This window comes from Barbus barbus (assembly GCF_936440315.1).
Source record: "Barbus barbus genome assembly, chromosome: 18".
In the NCBI taxonomy this organism is placed as follows: Eukaryota; Metazoa; Chordata; class Actinopteri; order Cypriniformes; family Cyprinidae; genus Barbus; species Barbus barbus.
The window spans coordinates 28,645,079-28,672,620 of NC_136746.1; the positions used below are offsets into that span (position 1 = coordinate 28,645,079).

At 34.0% G+C, this 27,542-nt stretch overlaps 1 protein-coding gene across 1 annotated transcript in view; it reads left to right on the top strand.

The window, feature by feature from the left end:
* Positions 1 to 27,542, top strand: part of LOC306883853 (signal-induced proliferation-associated 1-like protein 2) — a 138,557-nt gene that overhangs the window by 77,550 nt on the left and 33,465 nt on the right. Inside the window, exons 9-12 of the mRNA XM_079439340.1 lie at positions 14,330 to 14,604; positions 23,178 to 23,429; positions 25,539 to 25,691; positions 26,857 to 26,966. Coding sequence (XP_079295466.1) covers positions 14,330 to 14,604; positions 23,178 to 23,429; positions 25,539 to 25,691; positions 26,857 to 26,966 — 790 coding nt within the window. The remainder of the gene's footprint in view (positions 1 to 14,329; positions 14,605 to 23,177; positions 23,430 to 25,538; positions 25,692 to 26,856; positions 26,967 to 27,542) is intronic.

Consider the following 27,542-nt stretch of genomic DNA (forward strand, 5'->3'; position numbering starts at 1 on the left):
TATTGTGAAATACTATTAGAATTTAAAATAACTGTTTTCTAATTAAATATTTGTTAATGTGATTTATTTGTGATTAAATCTGCAGCTGTATTTTCAGCATCATTACTGCAGTCTTCAGTGTCACATGATCTTCAGAAATCATTATAATATACTGATTTATGATCAAGACACATTTCTGATTATTATTAATGTTGAAAACCGTGCTGCTTCATATTTTGTAATGCATTTAATTTTTTTAAGATTTTTGATGAGTAGAAAGCTCCAAACAACAGCATTTATTTGAAATCCTTAGTAACATTATAAATGTCTTTACTGTCAATTTAGATTAATTTAATGCACAGTTACTGATTGAAAGTGCTCATTTATTTATATAACGGTATTGTAAGTTTAGCTTAAACTAGCAACCACAACTCCCATGATGCCCTATTCCTATTCATCTTTTTGATGTCTTCCGGATCCTTTAATTCAGACGTCTGTCTACTCAATTCAGTGTTTTCTCTTAATAACAATTCAATCGGGCTCAATCTAAACCTGCTAATACTTTTCCTCTCTAAGCTGGAGAAGAAAGTTGGCTTGCAGTTGTGTTCATGTTATCTTGGGTAACAGTCTAATTATTCCTTATGACTTTTCTTTAGGAGATATTCAGATTTAGTTTTTATCATAAATGAAAAGGTCTGTAATTAAACATTTTCATCGCCTTCCTGTACATGTGATCATGTGTACCTGAGCTCAGCCTGATGAAATCTGTGCCTTGAGAAATCATCCTAATCTTCTTACATGATTTCTCAGAGGGATGGAGTCATCTCGATGGCCCGAATGTTTGACGGGTACGGGTTTGTGTTACTCCTGGCGCTGCTCCTGATCTGTGTTTTTGGCTTCTGTAAATGCCCAAGCCAGTTAAACTCACTCGGGTCGCTCAGTTTTTGGCTTTCGGATGCTGTCGAGGCATAATATGTAGAAGCATCTTAGATGCCATTTCCCGATTCAAAGGCGTCCTCAGTCCATGTGAAAGTGCTTTTCAACTCCACACTTTATAAATATAAATAAATGTATAAATAATGCTGCATAGAATGGTGAGAAGAGCGAGGCACAGCGGTCAAAGATGTCCATTCAGGGTATGTTTAAGGTAATAATATTTAACATTTTAATAATATTTGTATAATATTTGAACAATTTATTAGTATATATATGAGGTTTCCTTGTTTATTTACAGTGAGGACCTAGAAAGACAGAGAAAGCTGTGATGTGTTGTGGCTGATGAGCTCAGCTGGGTTACCTGGATGGTTTGGGTACGTGGGATCTCCTGGGAGTACCGCGGTACGCTGGGTGCGAGTGGGATTAGCTTCGCTCCTGTTTTTGGCCTCATTTCCTAAAGGCACTTTGTGTACTGAGGACTGCCGAGACGCTCCCAGAACAGATGTTTCTCATCCGGGAGTCATTATGAAACAAACCCGTGTCACCTGTCTGGGCGCTTATTAGATTTGATGGAGATCAGAAATTCCCTGGTTAGTGACACAGTGGGATTGTGTTCTTATGAGGACAGCAGCGTCTTTATTATGAAGCTGCTCACAGCAAAAGCAGAGCACATTTACAGTTGACTGGATTTTTCATATTTAGGATCAATTTAAGTGTGTTTAATAAACCATTAATATAGAACAGATACAAATGTATTCTATGATACTTTATTAATATTATTAAAATTTAATATTGTAAAATATTGCAGACATTACTTTTGTTTTTGAGTTTGACTAAATTATATTAATAGTATGGATAATATACGTAGATACAGATCATTTCTAGATACTATAATCTATAATACTTTATAAATATTATGAATATTATTGGGTTTTATTATTCTAATAATTAATCATTCTTAAATATTATTTATTATTTTAAATATGATTGTTCATAACATTTTAAATATTTTATTACATTTTATTTTGGACTAGATTATAACAACATATCATGAAATATAACAATATAATCATAAAATGTAATATATTTTTATATTTATATACATATTATAAATATAACATGTTTTTATAATATTTATATAAATATAAAAATATATTACATTTTGAGATTATATTGTTATATTTCATGATATATTATTTAATATATTTATATACATATTATAAATATAACATGTTTTTATGCATATATTTTATAATTGTATAAGTAATTAATATAAATAATAAATATAAATATGTATAATTTTTTTAATCATTAATTTACATTTGTATTATTGTGTTATTTTATTACAATTTGGACTAGATTGTCATATCATATCATATATCATATGTAATATGTTTATAGCCTATAACATTTTGTAATTACATAAATAATATAAATAATAAATGATATGCATGTATATTTATGTATGTGTATATATTAAATTTTATATATTTATTTTTTCTTATTTGTTTATACCTTAAATATAATTAAAAAAAATAAATAAATAATATAAATAGCTGGATTTATTTTGAAAGAAATATGTCTAATCAGTTATCACATGTCAGGAGATAAATAGATGTAATTAATTTTGTAATTATTTATGTACAGAGGAAATTCATTGGTGTGCGTTTCTTTAAATTACAATATAATCATTTTTTTCCAATTCAAAGTAAAATTCAATATGCTGTGGATGACCAGTTCCATTCAAATTCATGAAATCAGGTATTCATAATTCTGCTCAACTCTTAAGTGATTAACAGTAATGAATGTGTGTTGATTTACTGTTGGCATCCTCGGTGTCTGGCGCTGTGGATTTGGTGGGTGCTGTTTAGTGAACATCTCGGTCAGGATCATGAAATGAAGCATCTCTGTCTCTCTGTGTGAGTGCAGAGAAATCCGCCACACACCTTCAAAGTCACACCGCCGCAGGTCAGCGCTCAGATGAGGGTGTCCTTGTTTCTCAGAGCCGAGTGTGTCACGTGCTGGGACAGACGAGTGTGTGTGTGTGTGTGTGTGTGTGAGAGAGATCTGAGCTGACATCCCGTACCTGTAGAGCATCCAGCACCGCTCCTGGAGGACGGGATACATTTGCATACAGAATGAGCCAATGAATATTAAGGACGGGATAGGAGCGTTTGCGCTTATGTTAATCATGGCCTCGTATTTGACTTCCACTGTCTGCTTTGCTACAACACAAGCGCTGCCAGTTAAAGGTGCTGAAAGTGATTGCAACAGTACTTACTGGACTTATGTCACGGTCACACTTGACTTTGAACTAATTTCTACAGACAAGGCAATGAGCGTGATAAACATTAAAATGGAAAATTATAAGCCATACCAAAAGTTTGGACGACTTTTTTTTTTTAAATGTTTTTGGAAGAGTCTCATATGCTCACCAAGGCTGCATTTATTTGACCAGGAACACAGGAAAATGCAATAAAAAAAGCAATATTGTGAAATATTACAATATTACTGATACACAAGTTAATATTATCAGTGATGCAATAGCATTTAAAAGTTTGGTGTCAGTAAGATAAAAAAAAATATATACTTTTATTCAGCAAGGATACATTAGATTGATCAGAAGTGACAGTAAGTAGTATTAATAATACTAATAATAATAATACTAATTTATTTTTACTTTCTCGGTTATTACATTTAAATGTTTCAACTGAGGCCGTTATGTGGTTTAAATATTATTTAGAAAATAGAAAACAATGTGTACGGGTTATAAATGCAACATCAGATTACTTGGATTATAATATTGGAGTTCCACAAGGTTCTATTGGAGGACCATTATTGTTTAGTATGTATGTAAATGATTTACCAAATGTATGTCTTCCAGATGTTATTTGTCAAATGTATGCGGATGATATTGTGTTGTATGTACATGCAAAAAAGTCAACAACAGGCTGCACAGATATTTACGGACACTATGAATCAAGTTGTACAGTGGCTTATCAATTCACGTTTACATCTTAATGTCAGAAAAACTGTTTGTATGCGTTTTACTAAAAGGCCAGATTATGATGTGAAAGCAGATGTATTTGTTCAGGAACAAAACCTTGAGGTAGTACATGAATTTAAATATTTAGGATTATTATTGGATTTTCAACTTTCTTTTAAAAAACGTGTAGAAAGTGGTAAATATAGCGAAATTTAATTTAGCGAATTTCAGATTTATTAGAAATAGTTTGACTAATGAAGCAGCAGTTTTATTCATGAATTCAATTATTATTTCCCATATCACATATCGCATGACTACCTGGACCTCAAACATGTAGGTCTTTTCTTAAACCAGTAGAAAGTATTTATAAACAAACAGTTTTCATCATTGTAGCATATTAACTAAGTTTTCTATTTTGAGTTGGGAACATTTGATTCAATTTGCTGATTTGGTACTTATTTTTAAGATCTTAAACGGTTTTGCGCCACCTGTTTTTAAGGATTACATACATCAGATAACAGGATATACACGTGCCGGTATTAGTGGTGATTGTAATGTGCCATTAAGAAGAACTATCTTTGGTTAATTATCTTTTGCTTTTAGAGGAACACATGTGGAGCTGAATTAAAACATTTGGACACTGTGGTTTCTCGGAAAAGCTGAAAATATGGCTGTTGACCCATCAAAATTGTGATTATTTATAGTGATTTATGGATATGGTATGGTAGTCTGTAATTTTGTTTTAGTATTCTTGGTTTGTTTTCTTTTCTGCTCTCAAATGTTCTTCTTGTTCTTAATTTGGTGTATTAATATTTTGTTTATAATTTCTTCCTGTCCTTAACATCAACGGATGAAAATTAGCCAGTGTTGGCTAAATCTGGTACATTTTGCATATTGTATGTGTTATTAATGTGCATTGTCCCTGATTAAATAAATTAAATTAAATTAAAATTTTGTAGGTGTTCAGGGTCAGATATTGAATAATTAAATGTAAGATAATGCTGCATAGTCATCAGTGTATAAATTAAATATAGATTAATTGTTTTTAAAGCTAAAATGGTTATTCGGTCAAGAGCAGTGAGTGGTTTTCTCTCTCTTTTTTTTCTTGGATTAACATTAAGGACACCGACAGCAGCTGGTAAATTAGGTGCGGTCATTTTAATTGGTCACTAAATTGTCCTGGGCAGTCGTGGCCTAGTGGATAGAGAGTTGGACTTGTAACCCGAAGGGGGTTCGAGTCTCAGGTCCGGCAGGGATTGTAGGTGGGGGAGTGAATAACCAGTGCTGTCTCCACCCTCAATACCACGACTGAGGTGAGACCCTTGAGCAAGGCACCGAACCCCCAACTGCTCCCCGGGCGCCGCAGCATTGGCTGCCCACTGCTCCGGGTGTATGTTCACTACTGTGTGTACACTTGGATGGGTTAAATGCAGAGCACAAATTCTGAGTATGGGTCACCATACTTGGCCACACACCACTTCCCTTTCCCTTTTCCTTAAGAGACAATGCATGGATCCAATATAATGATACACATCAGATTGCTTTCTCTACGATTTACGTTCAATTAAGCAGGGATGGAACGATTCACTCAACTCACGATTCGATTCCCGATTTTTAAAAAAAAAATTTACAAAAAGATTTAAGACAAATTAAAAATGAAATGTGTCCTTTTATTATTGCTTGGACAAAATGAAGCACGTTTCTTTGTGAAATTGAAATAAAACACTATAATAATATAATAATATAGCACTTGCATATTGTTGCTCTTTTGCTGGTTTTGATTGCTTCTATTCTCTTCAATTGTAAGTCGCTTTGGAAAAAAGCATCTGCAAAATAAAAAAATTTAAATATACTGTAAATGTAGGCTAAATAACAAAACTAAATTGAAATTTAAAAACAAGCTCCAAATCAAGTAAATAAGTAACACAAATAAAAGAAATCTCTTCGTATAAACAAAATAAGGCTTTGTCTGTGCTCTTTGCATTTAAAATTAGAGGCAACCACTGCATTTTATTCATGATCCAAACAAAGATGCTGCATTCATGCAACATGAGCAGTTTTTAATCTAAATTAGATTGAATAATTTCGATATTTGAAGCAAAAACTGAATGGTCTGACTTCAGTTTTGTGAAACTATGCATAAAAAATATCTGCATGAAATGAAACAGAAAACGAGCTGAATGAGACGCAGATTCACTCTCTGCCAGCAGGTGGCGCTTAAAGCGTTTCCTTGGTTTCCGCTGTAAACAAAGCAGCGCTGCACTTATGAACTTTATACAGAGGCAAGATGAAAAGAAAAAATACCATCTAAACTTTTCTAAAGACAGTTAATTCCCCTCAGACATACGTTCATATAAACTACTACCTCTAATTGAATCATCACATATATGAATGGATATTCAACCGGCTCTCGGTGAATCATTACATCCCTACAATTAAGTCATAACTGAGGATTTTTCAAGGATACTCGCCAAGATGGGTATTTTGACATAACTCGTGTATTTGTTTGTTCAAGCGCAAGAAGACACGAAAAATAGCTTAATTCTGTGTTTGCAAGTTGACTGAGACACTGCTCTCTGTGCGCACAAAAAATAGCGCACAAACGCTAAATTGAGTTCTTTCCTGTTGTTTTATGCTTAAATGCTTTAAAATTGCTCGATAGTTTAAATTGGCAAGGTTTAAAATGTGATTTCATGATGGATAGGTTAGGGTTAGTGACCCGATCGGACCACAGAAAATTCTGTCAACTGTCCCGAGCAGCTTTCACGCTGGCGAGTCCTTACTGTCGAGCCCTGGGAGAGTTCAGCAAAACATGCAAGTCCTCCTCATGTCGTTCCAAACTTGTTTGACTTACTTTTTTCACTGGAACATTTTGAAGAATGTTTTGTGTCCAAACCACATTGCATGGCAGAAAAAAACTCAGTGAGACTTCAGCATGATGTGTTTTGCCAGAGGGCTGCTGGGATCTGCTGCATGTGCTCGTCTGTGTCTGTTCTGGATGAGATGCTGTCGCTTGGCCCAGAAGCTGTCAGAAGCACAGGTCTGCTGTACGGCCCATCTGGGCCTCTGCCGTCCCGTTTGGCCATCTGCGGTGCACCTCAAGTTGATTCGCCTTACATCTGCAGACTCACTCTGAGCTGCTGCTTTTAGAGACTCCTGCTGCAAAACATCTCAAATAACCCACAGTACTCTTCATTTCCTAGTACTGTCAAGTAGGCTTTCTCGCTTTACTTTTTACTTTTAGATTTGGCAGATTTATGGCAGTCCTCCATCATTAAACTGTAGAAACATGTGAAAGAGTTCGCTGTGTGAACAGACCTTGAGTCTTGAGTTTTTAATCACAAGAAGTCATTGTGTTGTTTGTCTGTTTTTGATGTTGTGCTCTGCACATAGTGATTATGAAATCATGTTTTACCATTAATGCTATTAATAGGGCCCTATGGAATCCATTCCCAAAATTCCCAAATTCCTTTCATTTTTTCCAAATTCTGTTTTTTTTTTTTTTTTTTTTTTTTTTCATTTAAATTTTTCTGGACCCGGTTTAATGGTTAAATTAAATGTTATTTATCAAGAAGCATGTCTAATTAATTGAAATCATGAAGCTTACATTATTAAACAGCAATTTATTAAAAGTTTAACCAAAATGACATTTTCAAGGCCCTATGAAATGTTTTATTTTTTTCTCAAATTCAGTTTTCACGCTTTAGTATGTGTGTAGTAAACGAAACCACACATCTGCACCATTCATTCACACAGAACTTGCAGGATTCATATTTAAATGGTATTTTTGCAGCTTAATATTCACAGATACTAGTCCATATAGGATTTTAGATTTAAGTGTAGTTTATCTACTTTTGATGTATCTGTCCAAAATTTTGAAAATTCTGCAACATTCCGCGTTATACGGTAAATTCTGTTTTCATGACTGGATTCCGTCCGTGTTTTCCACATCACAGAAATCACAGGGCCCTGTATTAATAAATAGTGTTAATTAAATGTACATGTGTAAATAGAAATAGAAAATAAATGTGAAAGTCAGAAAAGTGTCTTTTCCATGTTTTTTAGGCTCATAAGATTACACAGTAACACTTTACAATGCGGTTCCATTTGTTAAGATTATTTAACAATAAAAATACATGTAAAGCATTTTATTAATCACATTTTATATTTATAATTTACTAATAAAATTAAATCAAAAGTTGTATCTGTTAATTTTATTTATTGTACCTGAGCTAACATGAACTAACAATGAACAGTTGTTTTTTAATTTATTAATTTGAACATAGATTAATAAGCACTGTGGCAAATGTATGGCTCTTTTAGTTTATGTATTAATTAATGTTATCTACTGGGACCTTATTGTAGAGTGTTATCTGTTAATTAAATCTACATTTATTAATAGAAATATAAATTATATAACACATAAACAGTAATTTAAAGAAAAACTGCTGTTTATAAATATTTTCCCATGAATATATATTTATATATTTGTTTTTCAGAATGTTTTTCCAGACATTTCAAAATTCAGAGATGTAGAAATCTAGTTTCTAAGTGCTTTTTTTTTCAGTAGTCAATTTCACTTGAATTTACATCACAGTACGTTTCATTGCAACTTTGACTGATCAAATGAAACATCAAGTGTTACCAAAAATTCACAGGCTTGTTTATTTATTTATTCTATCAATTTTATTCATCATATATTTACATCACAGTAAATATAGTTCATTTTAAACGTATTTGTCAAAAGAATTCATGTCTTAAGCATCACCTGGTGCATTTTATAGGTTTAATATATAGTATATCAAGATTCAAGATTTTATTTGTCACATACACAATTATACAGAGTATAACCAGCAGTGAAATGTAGGTCAGGTCCGCTCCAAGGACAGTGCAATTATAAAGTATACAAATATTAAGAAAAAGAAAAGTAGAAAAAATAAAATAAAAAGATAAAAAATATAAATATAAATGTGCAGGTCAGTATGTTGTTGACTTAAATAGTACTAAGAGGAATGTGCAAAAAGAATGTGCAAAAGTTGTACAGGGTATTTAAATAGGAGCAATATGAGGTAGAGAAAATTATGAATAGCTTATTGATATGGTGATATTTACATGGAGTCAAGTGATGTTATGACACAGAGTTAGAGTTTAGGAGTCTGATGGCCTGGGGGAAGAAGCTCCTCCTAAGTCTCTCAGTTTTTGCCATCAGGCTACGGAAGCGCTTACCAGATGGAAGCAAAGTGAATAGACGGTTACCAGGGTGATTTGAGTCCTTGATGATTTTGACAGCTCTATTTTTGCAGCGTTTCATGTAGATGTCCTGCAGAGAGGGGAGAGCAGACCCTGAGATGCGCTCAGCTACTCTCTGTAGTGCTTTGCAGTCCTGATTGGAGCTGTTTCCATACCACACTGAGATGCACTGAGTCAATACACTTTCTATGGTCCCTGAATAGAAAGTTTTCAGGATTGCTGGTGAGACCCTGAATTTCCTCAGCTGTCGCAGATGGTACAGTCTTTGCCTGGCTTTCTTGACCTGTGTTTGGATGTGTGTAGTCCAAGTCAGGTTCTCGGAGATGTTTACACCGAGGTACTTGAAGCTACTCACCCTCTCCACAGGGGTCCCACTGATCATAAGAGGAGTGTAGGGCTGCTGCTGTCTCTTCCTAAAGTGCATGATCAGCTCTTTAGTTTTGCTCACATTCAGAGAGAGACAGTTGTCCTGGCACCATGATGTGAGTCTCTCTACCTCATCCAAGTATGCGGTCTCATCGTTGTTGGAGATGAGGCCCAGAACCACAGTATCATCAGCGAATTTGATAATAGATGTGGAGCTGTGAGAGGACACGCAGTCGTGCGTGTAGAGAGAGTAGAGCAGGGGACTCAGGACACAGCCCTGTGGGGCTCCTACGTTCAGGGTGATTGAGTTTGAGGTGAACTGGCCAACTTTCACCACTTGAGGTCTGCCGGTGAGGAAGACTTGAATCCAGTCACAGAGTGAGGAGTTTAGGCCGAGGTCTGTGAGTTTAGAAGCCAGCTTGATGGGGACTATAGTGTTGAAAGCTGAGCTATAGTCAATGAATAGCAGCCTTACATAATTCCCATTGTTGCTGTCCAAGTGTGTGAGGGAAGAGTGGAGGACGTGAGAGATGGCATCGTCAGTAGATCTGTTTGGGCGATAGGCAAACTGAAGAGGGTCCAAAGTATCAGGGATGAAGGAGCAAATGTGGCTCTTTACAAGTCCTCTGCCCCTGGATTTTCCAGCCTCTGCTGTTCTGTCCATCCGAAAAACAGAGAAGTTATCACTCGGCATTACAGCAGTGTCCGGGACCGAAGACGAAAGCCACGTTTCTGACAAACAAAGGTTACAGTCTTTCTGTTACAGTCCCTTATGTCCCGTTGGAAACTAATCCTGGCTTTAAGATCGTCCATCTTATTCTCGAAGGATTGGACATTTGCGAGCAGAATAGTCCGGTAGAGGAGGACTGTGAGCCCTTTTCCGGAGTCTATCTCGAATCCCAGCACGTTTGCCGCGGTGTTTCTTGATCCTTCGCCTCGGGGGGTTGTTGTTCATCTCCACGTTCCGAAGAATCTCTAGAGGCCATGATGGATTCCTGGATAAAGTGTCCTGGAACAGGTTGGTGTAGCGGTTTCCAATGTCCAAAAGTGTTTCTATGTTGTAGGTGATCAGTTCCGACGTGGAATGTGTAAAAAGAGAAAGTAAAAAATTAAGTTAAAGCAAAATCTCAGCGGAGCGGCCTGAACGGCGTCCGAACACAGCGGCGACATTTAGTTTTTTTCCATTTTGTATATTGTGTTTAACTGTGAGCGTTACGGGACGGCTGACAGCGAGAGCGCTGCGTGGAGTTTGAGAGGTGAATGTGAGAGTAAAGAGCGGTGCTGCGGCAGACAGCACAACAGATTGCTCTCTTTAAAGCAGTTTAGAGCAGACACAGACGTGTGGGAAGAGCGAGAGCTCAGCTCCCTCTGAGGATCACCACAGCTCGCTCACTTCACGGTTTACTTTGCTTCAGCTGCTGTCTTGGAGTTTGTTTGTTGTTCAGTGTGTAATTATTCACTGGAATGAATGAAAACGCTGATAGCAGTTGACCAGCAGTGCTTCAGCGTCTCATTGATCTATCTAATGATGTGTGTTTAACCCCCTGGGGTCTGAGGGAGTTTTGGGGGCCTGGAGAAGTTTTGACATGCCCTGACATTTGTGCTTTTTCAGTTGCTTATAAACATGGCTAAAGTCTAATAACACTGTAAACAGCACAAACTGGGCTACAATAATATGATAGCAGCATTTATGTACATGATTGTGTTTTTGAGAAAGCAACTTTTATGCGTGGTTAGTGAAAAAATACAATTTTACACAAGGTTGGGCTGCTTTACACTTAGTTTGAAATGAGCTTGTTTACTACATGTTCCTGGTGTTATTGCGAATGATTAATTGGTTTGTGTTATGTACACACAGAGCTTACATTTGCATTTATGCATTTGGCAGATGCTTTTTTCCGGAGAAACTTGTATTGCTGGGAATCGAACCCATGGCATTGCCATTGCTCACGCCATTCATTCATTCTATTTTATTTTATTTATATAACATTTGATATTACATCAAAGAAAACTGATATCATCTTATCTGGCCTTTTAATTGTTTTATTTTAATTTTTTTTAATTATTATTTATGCTACCAGTTTCATTATATATTTTCATAACTTTAATTAATGAAAATGTATGTATTTTCTGGCCATCTGATTGGTTTATATATTTATTCATTCATTTTATTCATTATATATTTACATAACATTTGATCAGAACATTTAAGAAAATTTATATATTTTTTGGCTTTCTAATTTTTTCAATATTTACTTTATTTATTTATGCTTTTTTATTTATTTACTTATGTTATCAGTTTTATTCAACATATATTACATTGAATTAACATTTAATCAGTACATCAAATAAAATGGCTGATATCTTTTCTGGCTTTCAAATTTTAATTATATTTTATTTTCTATTATTTATTTATGCTATCAGTATGCAGTCAGTATTTACATAACTTTTGATTATTACATAAAAAAAATAACATTTCCTGGCCTTCTAATTTTTCATTACATTTATTTTCTCATTCATTCTTTCATTCTATCAGTTTTGTTAATTATGTATTTGCATAACTTTTAATCATTGCATCAAATAAAATTGATATCTTTTCTAGCCTGAAATACATGTATTCTTTTCTAAATTTTCTTATTTGCATAACATTTGATTATTGCATCAATGGAAATTAAATCTTTTCTAGCTTTTAAATGTGTAATTATTTAATTTTTTATAATTATTCATTCATTTTATTTATGCTAAACATTAATTATATGTTCACATTTGATTTTTACATCAAAGCAAATTTATGATATACTTTCTGGACTTCTGAATTGAATAATCTTTTTGTTTTTAACACGTGTGCATATGAAGATTGAAGTAATTACAGTAATTACAACATTGTGTACAACATTATTTTGCTATTCTAAAATAGGTAATTCATTCAAAGTAATTTTTGTATGAATGGATGCCCGTTAAAGTCTGATGTTAAAATTAATTTGTTGTTGTTGAAGTCCAGACTCAAGCTGTTGTGGTTTCAGTCCTTCATTCAAACTAATGCGTCAGTCGCTGAATCAGTGCTTTAGCATTACTGTATTTGTTGACTAACTACTAACTACTACTAACAGTTGAAATCAAGTGTACAGTGAGTCACTCTCGCTAGCTGGGCTTATTACGGTAAAGCTTGTAAGACGGATCAGCCTCTCCTCAGAGTATTTACTGACTCACCAGTCCTCCCGCTCCTGTAAACTTATGACTCCGCCGACTAATCAAATACACATTTACTAATCAATGTACTCTCATAGATGTGAACCTGGACCACAAAACCAGTCATAATTGGCGCATGGTTTGTTAGGATCGGACAATATTTGGCTGAGATACAACTATTTGAAAATCTGGAATCTGAGGGTGCAAAAAAATCTAAATATTGAGAAAATCATCTTTAAAGTTGTTCAAATGAAGTTCTTAGCAATGCATATTACTAATCAAAAAATAAGTTTTGATATATTTACAGTAAGAAATTTACAAAATATCTTCATGGAGCATGATCTTTTCTTAATATCCTAATGATTTTTGGCATAAAAGAAAAATCAATCATTTTGACCCATACAGTGTATTTTTGGCTGTTGCTACAAATATACCCCAGCGAATTAAGCCTAGTTTTGTGGTCCAGGTCACATATGTGCTCTTAAGCCTTCACCTGCCCGTCCACTCCTGTTTTCCCATAGTCCTGCTGGTTTGGAGCTCAGCTCTCGTTAATGCAGTCTAATGATTGAATGAGATTGCGTGACAGCGGCGTGTCACATGACCGTGTGAACGTGTTTCACTGCAGCTGAACAGAAGCAGCAGTCACCATCTCATAATGGCATGTTTTTACTGGATTAATGCTAATTACTACACCGTTAGTACCGGAGTCCCAAAAAATCAGTCAAACCAGTTCAAGATGGGCAGTTCCTGAGGAAAACCAGTCTGTAGAGTGGCACTGTGTCATTTCTGTGCCACTAGCAGCAACAAATGGAATTAAACACCACTTCTTAACAAGCCACATTTCTTGAGATTTATTTTTTAAAAGGTTATTGTTATTATATTGCATTTTATTATTATATTACATTGTTACATTATATTAAGTTCATTTATAATACGTCTATTTATTTTATATTTTAGGGATTTGTTCATCAACTCTAGTGAGATGTTATATATTATATTTTCGTATTCATATTTTTTTAAATATAATACTCTAGATTAGGGGTTTGTTCAACAACTTTATATTATACTACATTTTATTTATTTTTGGAAGTTTAATACTTAGGGATATGAGTTTGTTCAACATCTCTATACTATATTATGAATTCATATATTTTAATACGTTTTTTTTTTTTTTTTATGCTTGCACTTAGAGGTTTATTAATATTTTTTTTATTTTATATATTTTTTTATTTTAAATTATAATTTTTTTTTTTTAATTGAGAGGACATACAGTCATGCATGCGTCCCGCTTGGATTTAAATGTTGCCGGGGGGATGTTGGTTTTATCTCTTTTTTTTTTGGCTCGTCTGTCCTTCACATCTGAGCTACTTAAAGGAACAGTTCATCTGGAAATAATGCTGGCATTATTTACCTACCGTCATGTTTCCAAACCCAAATGTCTTTTCAAAAGGGAGATTTGTGAAGAATGTCCAAGCTGCTCTTTTTCTTCAAGCTCAAAAATGAATAAAGTGCCATTAAAAGTAGCTAATGTGAATTTTCTGAAGTGGTATGATGCTTTTTGTGACTGATACTCTGTAATATATAGAGTCTGATTTCTCTCTCGGTCTCTCTGTCTTGCTCCAGATGGTCACGCGTGGCTGTGAGACCACAGAAATGACCTTGCGCAGGAACGGTCTCGGTCAGCTGGGCTTCCACGTTAACTTCGAGGGCATCGTGGCTGACGTGGAGCCGTTCGGATACGCCTGGAAGGCCGGTTTGCGGCAGGGCAGCCGGTTGGTGGAGATCTGTAAGGTGGCGGTGGCCACGCTGACCCACGAGCAGATGATCGACCTGCTGCGCACCTCCATCTCCGTCAAGGTGGTCATCATCCAGCCGTATAAGGACGGAGCTCCCAGAAGGTATCAGTGATTTGTGAACAACAAAATGGTTATGTAACAGATCTGACTTTGAAATGATGTTGTTATATAATTTTTTTTTTTTTAATTTTGCATTTATTTTTAGAAGTTTAATTCTTAGGGTTAGGGGTTTATCCAACACCTCTAAGTTTATTATTATATTATATTATATTTTTTATATGTATTTAATATATGATATAATTTTTTTTGTATTTATTTTTAAATACATGGGTTTGTTTAACTTTATTATGTTGTATTATACTATATTATATTATTTTGTTTTGATTTATAGATATAAATACTTAGGGTTAGGGCTTTATCCAACACCTCTAAGTTTATTATTATTATATTATATTTTGAATATATGAGCCATGATTAAAGATATTCAATATTAACTTATAGTTCCATATGAAATGCATTACTTTGTCTTAATAAATCACCCAAGATGGATGTTAATAGCAGGTTTTCTGCTGCTTTTAAGTAATCAGCCTTACTCAGATGGTTTATCTTGTTGGATGGGATTTGAAGAGTTTTAATATCTCACTCTTATAAGCAGTAAAAACTCCACTCCACTGCTCTATTATCCAGTGTTGTTAACATGATGCTGCTTCTGGAACTGATTTGCTGTGAATGGTTAGTTTGCACCGGGAAGCTCTTTAAGTGATTGTGGTGGATCAGTGGGAACAGAAGGAGAGCGCTGATGTTTGTGTAGCGGCAGCAGTGGTGTAATGCGGCTGACGGATCTGGGCCGAGGCCTGATGCTCTTCACCCAGCGATAGCAGCAGGAGGTGCTTGAGTACTGAAGAAACGCTTCTCAGCGCCGACTCGCAGCGCAGCAGATTGTGCTTTTAGACTTCGTCTGCACGTCCCACCAGTTAAAACAGGACAGATCCACCCACACAATCACAGACCATCAGCCAACCGTCCAGATTACAAAACAGAGCTTTTAAAGCAAATCTCATGAAAACAGTTGAGAAATTACTATTTTAATAATTAATGTTCTTAATTATTTTTTTTAGCTTTTTATATATTTAATTTTTTATTTAATAAATTGTATATATTATATATACTTTTTAAAATAAAATATTATTCATACTAATTTATCATTTTATTATATATTTAATTGTTACATTTCTTTTTATATTATTATATTTATTTATAATAGTATGATTAATAATAATAATAACATTAATAATAATAAATATAGTTATTCGATATAATTATTTATAGTGTATATCGATCGATCAGTCTCTATAATTTTTATATTATTTGTGCTATATATTTATATATTTTATTATTATTACATATATTCTGAATAGTAACAATAGTTTATATCATTAGAATTATTATTTATATACATTTATTATTATTATTATTATTATTATTACAATATACAGTATGTATATACATTATATAATTTTTTTTTCTTTGTGCTCAGAATCTTACCATTTCACAGTGTAATATTTGATCATATTTCCTAAAACAATTATCATATGAGTTAATTTGGCTTTTCACAAATTAAAACAAGCTGACCGGTTCATTCAGCTGCTCATTCTCATTTGTAATACGAACGTTAGTTCTTTAACAGAGGCTAATTAGGTTAAGTAAACAAAAGTGACTGCATTCTGACCTGTTTGTTTAATTTGCCTCTAAATTTGTGCATTTAATATTGTCATAGTATAGTCATATCACATTCAAATGCATGCTGATCATATCCATTCATCTCTCTCTCAATCCAACATGCCAGAAAATCCTCTTACAGTGATCTGTGTTCATACATGATCATCTGTCATCGTACATGACGCAGCAGAAGCTTATTTACACAGCAGAGCTTCTCATTGAGGTTTCTGTACTTTAAAGTAGTTTGTCATATTGACTGTCGAGGGACATGGGCTTGATGAATGCGAGAACTGATCAAATGCATATACTGAACCTTCAATGCAATGCAAGTCGCTTCGAATAAAAGCATCTGGCAAAGGCATCAATGCAAATGTAATTGTAAGTGATGCAGTTAAACAACCACAGAATATTCCTAGAATTGCTTGAACTCCAGATGTCATCGTTGCATCCAGCATGTATGAACTTTACATCTGGATAAACATGTATTTAAAGAAGAGACTCGCAGTATAAACGGCCAAATATACAGCCGAGTCTCATGTTTCAGGTCAGACGTCGCGGAGCAGAGCCTCAAAACATTACATACTCTCTCTGATTAGTCTGAAAACCAAATATTTACCCGCTGTTTACATTTTCAGTCCGTAAGTGAGTACGTTTGAGTGTGGACACATCTCAACTGTTTCCCTTTTTCTCTCATTAGTGTGATGTATGGGCGGCAAGTTTAGAGATTCATATAGAAATGATGTAGAAGCTTGAGGACGGCAGGGTTACGGCCACATCCTGCTGCTCTAGTGTAAATAAATAGATTTTCTGGGTTAGCCTAATATTAGAGCCGTATTTCACCCGCCCAGACTGGATTCTGCACAGCCATAAAAAGACATCTATGAGCTCTTTAAAATAAGAGAGGATGTAAAAACAGTGTGTTTGATGGGAAAAGTCCTGTTGAGGCTTGATTTCCCACCCATACAAAGAAGTACTCTGATGCTGGTATCAGATGGTACTTTGATATTTATTTCCTTGAAGATACTTTAATTTGAATATCTTGTGTAAAAATGTGGTTTAATTTATTATATACACTACCATCAAAAGTTTGGGCTTGGTAACATTTTTAAAAAGAAGTTCCTTTTGCTCATCAAGGTTGCATTTACTTCATTAAATATGCAGTAAAAACAGTAAAATTATGTTACAATTCAAACCAGCTGTATTTTAGTGAGAAAGAGCTTTATTGCCAAGTATGTTTGTGCATACAAGGAATTTGTTTTAGTGTCACAAGCTTCCAATACACACAGACAATAAAAAATTAAATGAGAATAAAAATACACATATGTAATTATAAATAAACAAAAAAAATTAAAAATGAAATAAATTGTATGTACAGGTGTCGAATAGAATAGAATAAGATGTAGGGATGTACTAGGATGTAGGGTGATAAATAAGTATAAGGTTATTGCACATATTTTTATTGCACAATGGGGGGAACATTTAGCTGCTTATGAGGTAGATTGCCTGAGAGAAGAAACTGTTCTTGTGGCTGGCTGTCCTGGTATTCAGTGCTCTGTAGCGCCGGCCAGATGTAAATTGTTCAAAAAGGAGATGGCTTGGATGTGAGGGATCCAGAGTGATTTTCTGAGCCCTTTTCTTCACTCTGGATGTATACAGTTCTTGGAGTGTGAGCAGCGGAGCACCAATAATACTTTCAGCAGTCTGAAGCGTTCTCTGTAGTCTTCTGATGTCTGATTTGTAGCTGTGCCAAACCAGACAGTTATTATTTGAATATATTGTAAAATGTAATTTATTCTTGAATTTTCAGCATCATTACTCGTTCGTATAAATCATTATAATATACTTATTTGCTGCTCAAGAAACATTTCTCATTATTATCAATGTTGAAAACAGTTATGCTGCTCCATTTTTATTTATTTATTTTTTTGGATGAACTGAGATTTCTTCAGGATTCTTCGATCAATAAAATTATATAATATGATATATATATATTATTAAATTATATATATGTATATGTCTGTGTGTGTGTGTGTGTGTATGTATGTATGTATGTGTGTATATATATATATGTATATATATATACATGCATACATACATACATACACACAGACACACACACACACACACACATTTATATATACATACATACATCTGGATAAATATGTATTTAAAGGAAAGACTCGCCGTATAAACGGCCAAATATTACTCCAGTCTTCAGTGTCACATGACATATATACATGTGTATATACACACACACACACACATACATATATATATATATATATATATATATATATATATATATATATATATATATATATATATATATTATTTAGATAAAATGTGACTGGAGCACCAAAGCAGTTTTAAGTCGCTGGGGTATATTTGTAGCAATAGCAAAAAATACACTGCATGGGTCAAAATTACTAATGCCAAAAATCATTAGGATATTAAGTAAAGATCATGTTCCGTGAAGATATTTTTTGTAAATTTATTACCGTAAATATATCAAAACTTCATTTTTGATTAGTAATATGCATTGCTAAGAACTTCATTTGGACAACTTTAAAGGCGATTTTCTCTCGATTTTTTTTTTTTTTTTTTTTTTGCACCCTCAGATTCCAGATTTTCAAATAGTTGTATCTCAGCCAAATATTGTCTGATCATAACAAACCACACATCAATGGAAAGATTATTTATTCAGTTTTCAGATTTTGTATAAATCTCAATTTCAGAAAATTGACACTTAAGACTGGTTTTGTGATCCTGGGTCACAAATGAGATGTTATTAAATAATAAATAATTGGTGTTATTTTAATTAATTTGATACATTTTATATATACTTTAATTTGAAGACCTAATGCAATTATAACAGGATCAGGAAGTGTTGCATGCTAGATTTGACTCTGTGTTGCCCATATGAAGTGTTGTTACATACTCAGTAGCACATTTATCCATATGGTGTTTCACATAATGTCAATCAGTACTGATCTTTATTACTTTTTGCAGGCTCATTAGTGTCTTACCTCTATATCCCACACTTTAGTTTTCCATTACGCCGTCAGTATAGTGTGAGAGGATTGACTCAGTCGTTGTGCGGATCTTGGCAGGCGGCTGTGGAAAACATCGCTCTGTAAATCTGAGCCTGTGAATGTCAGCAGTGGTGCGAACGCTCCTGTATTGCATGAGCTCTCTGATGAAAACTGGCCCTCAAAGTTTACTTACGTGTGGGATCAAGTGTGTCTAAAACAACATACTGCATCTGTAAGAGCTTCCACCTAAATGCAATTGGGTTCGTGTTTCTCGGCACATTCACACGCTGTAGATTATTCTCCAAATGTCAGTGGTTTCAGGTTTTGATGTGGAAAATGTGAATGTTTTGTTCTGTGTGGAAGTTGAAGTAAATAGTGAAGCAAAGCATTTGATAAACGTGTGGAAAGATACACACATTAGCTTTAGCATGCCTTTTAAACTGCCTTTGGCTTATGCTGTGAATTGTTTTACACTAGTTTTGGATATCATTCAGCTTTTAATGGGGAAACACGTAATTAACTGGAAGAAACTGATTGACCTGTTTATTCTGTAAACACTCAGCATCTCATATGCAGTTCAGTAGTTTACGTTTCTTTTCGACTGGTTCTCATTATGTTGCGTCTGTGAGTGATGTACAGTAAATGCATTTCTGTTGACTGGCTTTTCAAACACATCAGACGATGCTGTTAGCTGCGGCTAATGTTTCAGTGGCGCGTCTGGATGCGTTTGCATGTGCATTTAGCTTGATTTCTGCTGATTGATAAACACTTAAGGGACATCTGCATCCCAGAACCAAAGACCCTTTCACATCAGTCATATCAACATACCACTGCATTCAACTTATGCAAAGCGTACTGTTCTCATAAACAACTTCAATTTTGGTCTGTTCCTTAAAAAAACCTATGCTATGACTTCACAATGCTTGAAAAAAATTACAATATAATGTAATAATAGCGTTATGTTCTATATATATATATCTATATATATGTGTATATATATATGATCGCAAATCAGTTAGGGAAACTGTTAGGCAAAGTTACTTTTAAAAGTAATGTTTTATTTTGACAGACAATTTTGTGTTACTCTATAAAAAAATAACTAATTGAATTATTTAGTTACTTTTTATGGAAATTAATGCATTACGTTACATTTGCATTACTTTGTGTCACCTAAGCCAGCTTGCTTATTTATTTTTAATAACAAAAAGCCCAAGAGTTATGTTTTTGGCCACCGTAAAGGCCGTTTCACACCAAAAGTGAAATTTCTAAGCCTCGGCCTGAAGGAAGTGTCTCTGCCTCTGCACTTCACTCCCAGTTTCTCACAACGGTCACAGGAGACCTGTCAGTCAATAAATGGGAAAACAAAGTAACTTGCGCTACTTATTTGAAAAAGTAACTCATATTTTCTCACCCATTTTCATAGCTCAAAAACCTCATTCTCCATTGCAAAATATCTTGTTTGTATTTCACAGATGAAAGTCAAAGAGAATCTGAACGACAGAATTTTCATTTATGAATGTTTCTTTAATGTATTCCGGCAGGATTTCTCGGTCAAAAAAAAAAATCCCTTTGGAGGATGCTTTGCATTGCTGTTGCTCATGCCAAGAGATCCTGCCAGAAAGTGTAGCGTAGCGTCTAGTGTTCTCTGGCCTCCTGAGGACGCCGAGGTCAGTGATAACCAGAGGGCAATGGGGAAGTAGCTGATGAATGCAGCTCAATTTAAAACCGATGCAGCGCTCACATTGTCTGATTTTTGGGCCTGTCTTCTGCATCTAATTGATACGAGCCTGTGGGCTGCTTATGCAAATGGAAGAGGAGAATGTTAACCCTTCACCTCAAGAGCTTCATGCAGACAATAGCTCCAGAGTTGAATTGCAGAAGGTGTTTTTTTCCCCCCGTTTCATAGAGCAGACTGTTTTCGTAACCCTCAGGCTCCTTTCTTTCAACCCAAAAACCCACCTCAACGAGCTTCTCCCTTTCTGTGTGTCTTCTTGTTCCCTTCTAGCGCTCATATCCACCTTATTTTTAACATAAGAGCTGCAGTAACTTTAATGTGCAAGGCTTCCAGTGTCATTCACTTCTGGTTATTTTACCTGTACAAAAACAGTCTGTTATGCTGCTTTTTTATTGCAAACTGGTGTTTATTCTATTATTTGAGTGTACTATCCTAATCGTAAACCCACTGGTTTGTAGTGCAAACAGTTTTACTTTACATTAATTACATTAATACTTAAAATAGTTTACTTCTGTTGCAAAATAAGGTGTTAAAAGGTCATGTATTTGTATATTGTCACTAATGGATTATGTATGTAAATTAGCAATGTTTCTATAATCAAGTATGTTTATATTTTATATTTAACACAGACGTTTATTAGCACACTTTGTCCATATTAAATAAACAAATACGTTAAAATAAATAAATTACCAGCATTGTTTCTCTTTCTCAACAATTATTCAACTTTGTTACTATATATTGTCACAAAATGTAACTATATTATTGCCCAACTCTTTTTATGTCCATTTCATCCGCATACATAAAGTATACTCAGGTAAAGATATATACACTATAAAGCAAATTTTAGCTGTGTGATTTATTATTTCATCACAAAAAAAATTATATTTTAAAGATGGTAAGATATTATAAACATTAACATAATTTTATGTAAAACTGCTTTGAAGCAATTTACACTGCGAAAAGTGCTATACAAATAAATTTAACTCGTATGCACTTGTCTATTTTTTTTTTCTCTACAAGAACAGTCATAACTTTTTAAAAGTTACATATAAAGGTCCAATTCTAATCTGAAAAGTAAGACTGATAACCACTTTGATAACTGCTAGTAAACTTGGTTAACTGCTGTCAAACTAGTTCTTAAAACAGTTTTAGCATAGAGGCTTTGTTTACCAAACTGACACCAGGACTGGTAACCAGATAACTAGTTCAGTCACTTCAAGGAGTGAATCATGAATTCTCAACAGTGTGCCATGTGTGCAATATTTCACATATTTCTAAATTTTTTTGCAATCTTAATTTAATTTTCTTTAACCCATGCATTTCAAAGTTAAAAAATAAAGAATAAATGTTGATTTCATGCATCATAAATTGCATGTTCAAAAGTCTCTGTATATGACCGGTGGTTGGAGTGTTTGAAATGCAAGATGAACTGATGTTTCAGAAGTTAAAAACATTGGTCCTATTTACTTTCTTAAAGGAATAGTTCACCCAAAAATGAAACTTTGCTGAAAATCTCCTCAATCATAGGCCATCCAAGATGTAGATGAGTTTGTTTCTTCATCAGATTTGGAGAAATGAAACATTGCATCAGTGTCTCAGCAATGGATGCGCTGCAGTGAATGGGTGCCGTCAGAATGAGAGTCCAAACAGCTGATAAAAACATCACAATAATCCACTCCACTCCAGTCCATCAGTTAATATCTTGAGAAGCCAAAAGCTGCATGTTTGTAAGAAACAAATCCATCGTTAATATGTTTTGAAGTAAAATATGAGTCCTCTATCCATAATGACGCTTCTTCCAGTGATAAAGTGGTCTGGTCTGAATCAGGAGAGAAATCTGCACAGATCAAGCACCGTTTACAAGACAAAACCGCTCTAAATAAACATGTGGCTGGATTTGGATGTGAGAGACAACAGGAGATGGACTTTTTCATTGGAGGGGAAGCGTTATTATAGATTATAGACTCGTATTTTAGCTGGAAGCAACAGTTTGAAGTTAAAAAAATCTTAAGGATAGATTTGTTTCACAAACACACATTTTCAGTTCACAGGAAGCTAGTTGATGGACTGGAGTGTTGTGGATTACTTGTGGATTAGTGTAATGTTGTTATCAGTGCGTGTTATTCCAAAAAAATAAAAGCATCTTCTAAATGTCCGTTGAAGTTTTTTCTGCTCTCTGTGTCTTTCAGGGGATGTTCAGAGCTCTACCGCATCCCCATGGTGGAGTATAAGCTGGACAGTGAAGGGACGCCCTGTGAGTACAAGACACCCTTCAAGAGAAACACCACCTGGCACCGTGTGCCCACCAGTGGCCAGCCTCTTCCCCGTGGATCCCCCACGCAGGGTCCCGATCGCATGCCGTGCCAGCAGATCCTCCAGCACGCTCATACCGCCATCCCACGCAGCACCTCTTTCGACAGGAAGCTGCCGGATGGACCCAGGTATCGCTTCAGTTTCAGATACATGCTTGTGCGTTTTTCTTAATGTCAGTTGGATGAGTTAACTGTGAATCCATCGCCTTCCTGAATCAACCAGAGCTCTGGGTGTTAGAATGCACAAAATATACAGCAGGACGAAGACGTGATGAAACTTTTTATTGTGTCTTTTCTGAAATTTTAAGTGTGGAGCTATATGATTTCCATGATGCAGATGGAATTACACATTTAAATTACTTTTAATATAATTTAAATTATAATGATAATTGATAATGAATTGTACAAATTTCATGATTTCAATTAAATTGACATGCTTTTTGATTACTAAAATTTTATTTCAAACAGTAACACGGAATAAAAAGAAAACATGAAAAAAAACAAGAAACAGTCTATGAAAACAAATCTTAAAATTGTATGCATAAATTTATTTAATTTTTAGATATTTTAACTTTTTGCTGTGCAAAAACCTGGTTCACGTAAAGGGAAAAAAGGGTTAATATGTGAAAATAAATATATTAAAATAGAAAACAGTATTATTATATTAAATTGTAGTAATATAAGTTTTGCAGAATTGCTTCTTGAATAAATTAATTTTATTTTAAGGATTTAAGATATTTTAACTGAAAAATAAGACAAACATACTTATTAAGATTTTTTTTTGCAGTGCACAAACCTGATTCACATAAAGGGAAAATGTATTCAAATATGTGTAAATTGCAAAAAAAAAAATAAAAATGATTGTGCAGTGACATTTTCAGTTTCAGACTGCACTGACAATTTACATTCTGCTGGAAAGTGTTGTGTTGCGTTGCATTTCCGGTGTTCCTGGCAAACTTACTGACCCAGATCATGAATTCAGCTTCCTGTATTTGGTATGCAGGCGATATGCCTTTCAAATATGGTTTGTTATAATGTGGTCATTTGTTCTTACTTGGAACCCCCTCGTGGTGCTGATGACCTTTCCAGCTCCTCTATGAGACGGCATGTGGAGAGAGCTGTGCAATGCCACACCACTGGACTCTCTTACCCTCTTATTAGTGATGCACTAATACTAACATTAAAACACGCATGCAAACACCTCACATTTTCAAAGGAAATGCATGAAGTGATGAAATGGATACCTTGAATGCAATGAAAAGTCCCTTTGAATAATTGGGTTGCATGCATGAATGTAAGATATTTACAGGCCTTAAAGGACATTTATGCATCTGTCACAGTGATGTGTTCATATTTGTGGGATGCATACTGTACGCGTCTTCTGTATCTCAAATCCAGATGCACATTTGCCCACGTCAAATAAATACAGGAGAAGGTTAATTGCAATAACATATTTAACAGAAAACAAGGTTTAATCTGTTTTAATCTGTTATTGATGTCAGGCTAAAGTTATTAAAAAGATTATATTGATAATTTTTACTTTTATTTTTTATTTAATATTAAGTTTATTTATTATAATTTAATTTAGTCTTAATGTATTGTTCCAGTAAATAATTCAGTTAATATAAATCAATCATTCAAATTAATTAATAAAATGAGACCGACAGTCAAGTATTATTCAGTATTTAATATTCATTTCACTTATATATTCTAATTTTATATATGTATATCATATGTATGTATGTGTATATATATATATATATATATATATATATATATACATAAATTTTTTTTTTTTTTTTTTTACTATTTTTATATTATGTATTTCTTTGTAAAGCGGCTTGAGAGGCTGCATTTAAAGGTGCAATGTAGAATAAAATGTATTATTATTATTATTATTATTATTATTATGGATGCTTGCTACAGTTATGAGACTGTGTGTTGTCTAATTATCCATGGCTCTTTATTTTATTTAATAATTTCTTTCTCGTTTCCTCAACGTTGATAAGAATGTCATGGTAGACAAATAATGCTGAATCCCCTGCTCTTTAGCTGCTTCTAGATCTGATTGGAGACACTCCTGTGTATTAGATAAAGTCCCCTGTCATTGCTCTCTTGCCTCTGTGATCCGTGGTTTGTTCGTTAAACTGAAATCTGTTGCTCACACATGTGTTGAACTCTCCTGTATCGGTATCAGCATCGCAGCTGGCGTGAGAATGTGTGTTTCTCTCACTGCAGGAGCGTTCAGGATGTTGAGAAGCCTCAGATGTCGTCCTGCAGTAAAGGAGACGCGTCCCAGCACTACCGCAGCTCACCCAGTAACCAGTCGTCCTCCAGCGACCCGGGACCCTGTGCAAGCGCCAGCTGGAACCAGCAGCCGGGATACGATGGGTAACACACACTCATTCAGAGTGCTGTTATATGACATACATACAGTTAATAAGATTACATGGATAATTGTCATTATCAAGTATTCTTTTAGTATTTATTTAGTAATAAATAAATAAATTTTTTAGTATTAATGTATTGGTCCAATTAATAATTCTATTAATATAAATTAATTGATAAATCAGTTAATAAAATTGTATTGATAATTTAGTCAGTATTCATTTAGTGTTCATTTAGTTTAATTTTTAATTGGGCCTCAATGGATTGGTCAAAAATTCAATTAATGTAAATGAATAAATCAACCAATAAATTAGTTAGTAACATTGTTTTGATAATTTCAACATAAATATGATTTAGTAGTTTAATTTAGTATTAATATTAACATTAGTTCATTTCATTATTCATTTGAAATAATACTAATATTATTAATATTATTTGTTGTTTATCATATTGTCAATTTGGTCATATTATCCATCTTATATATATTGTTTGGGGTTTTATAAATTAATTAAAAATATAATTTAGTGTTTATTTTGTTTATTGAATATTTCCTTAATGTATTAATAGATGTGTCAATAAAAAAGCATTTGTTCATTTATAAATATTGATAATATACATGTTAATATAAAATGATTTAATATTAATATTATTTAATGTAATTATTATTTCACATTTTTAATTTTATATAGTAAATTGTGTTGTCCATCTGACATAAATTGTTTTGCGTTTTTAAAAAATGAATTCATAAGTAATGTGTAACCTAATGAATTTTCAGGCAGAGTAATTGGTCATTTACTAATTTAATAAAAGTAATTAGTACTTGATTTTAGATTTTCTACCTCTTTAGCGCTGCACACTTTTAGCAGATTTGACACGTCTCGTCTAGCATTGACAAAAGCTATAAACATCTGCAGACGTGAGCCACAGGATCTTCACACATTTTATTACCAGACTTTGGTGGATTCTTATTAATATCCAATGTTTTTCTATAATCAATCCAATTCAGGCTGGCAGTTTTTTTTTACGTGTCCTCAAACGACTTTAATCACAGCTGGAGGTGTTTTAATCCAACACTACAACTCTAACGAAAGATGAATATCACCGAAAAAAATCTTTTCATCCTCCTCATTTGGCTGATTGAAGTCATTCCCATGAGTCTCGTCCGCAGGTGTCAGTCTCCTGAGCTCCATGAGTGCTCGGCTGAAGCCCAGGGCATGCTGGGAGACGGGGAGATGCTGCGGGAGAGAGAGCCGACGCTGGAGAGGACCCGCTCTGCAGGTGCCTTTCACACATCCACAGCTTGACACCGATCATTCCCAGCACTGGAGCTCAGACAGACATTAGCCACTGGACTGAAAGGAGCCTGCAGATTATTATGCCGTAACATGTTACAAAAAGAGCCTGCTGGGAAAAAAACAGGTTATTTTTAGATTAATCTGAATAAAACCACATTTGAAAACAACACAAACTTGTTATAAAAAATAGAAACTTGACGGTTTAACATTTTAAAATCAAGACAGCCATAAACATTAACAATTTGTATTTAATTGTAATTTTACAATTGTACTGTACAATAAAATAATAATAATAATGTTATATTAAATACTTGTTTATATTTTACATTAAATTGTAATGTTTCTTATTTTGTTTAATATTTTATCTATTATTATTATTATTATTATTTATTTAATTGGACTACAAAATAAATAATAATAATAATAATGGATAAAATATTAAATAAAATAAGAAACATTACAATTTAATGTAAAATATAAACAAATATTTAATATAACAATATTATTATTTTATTGTACAGTATATAATCATAATATTTTTGGCCAGTTTGTGTAACCC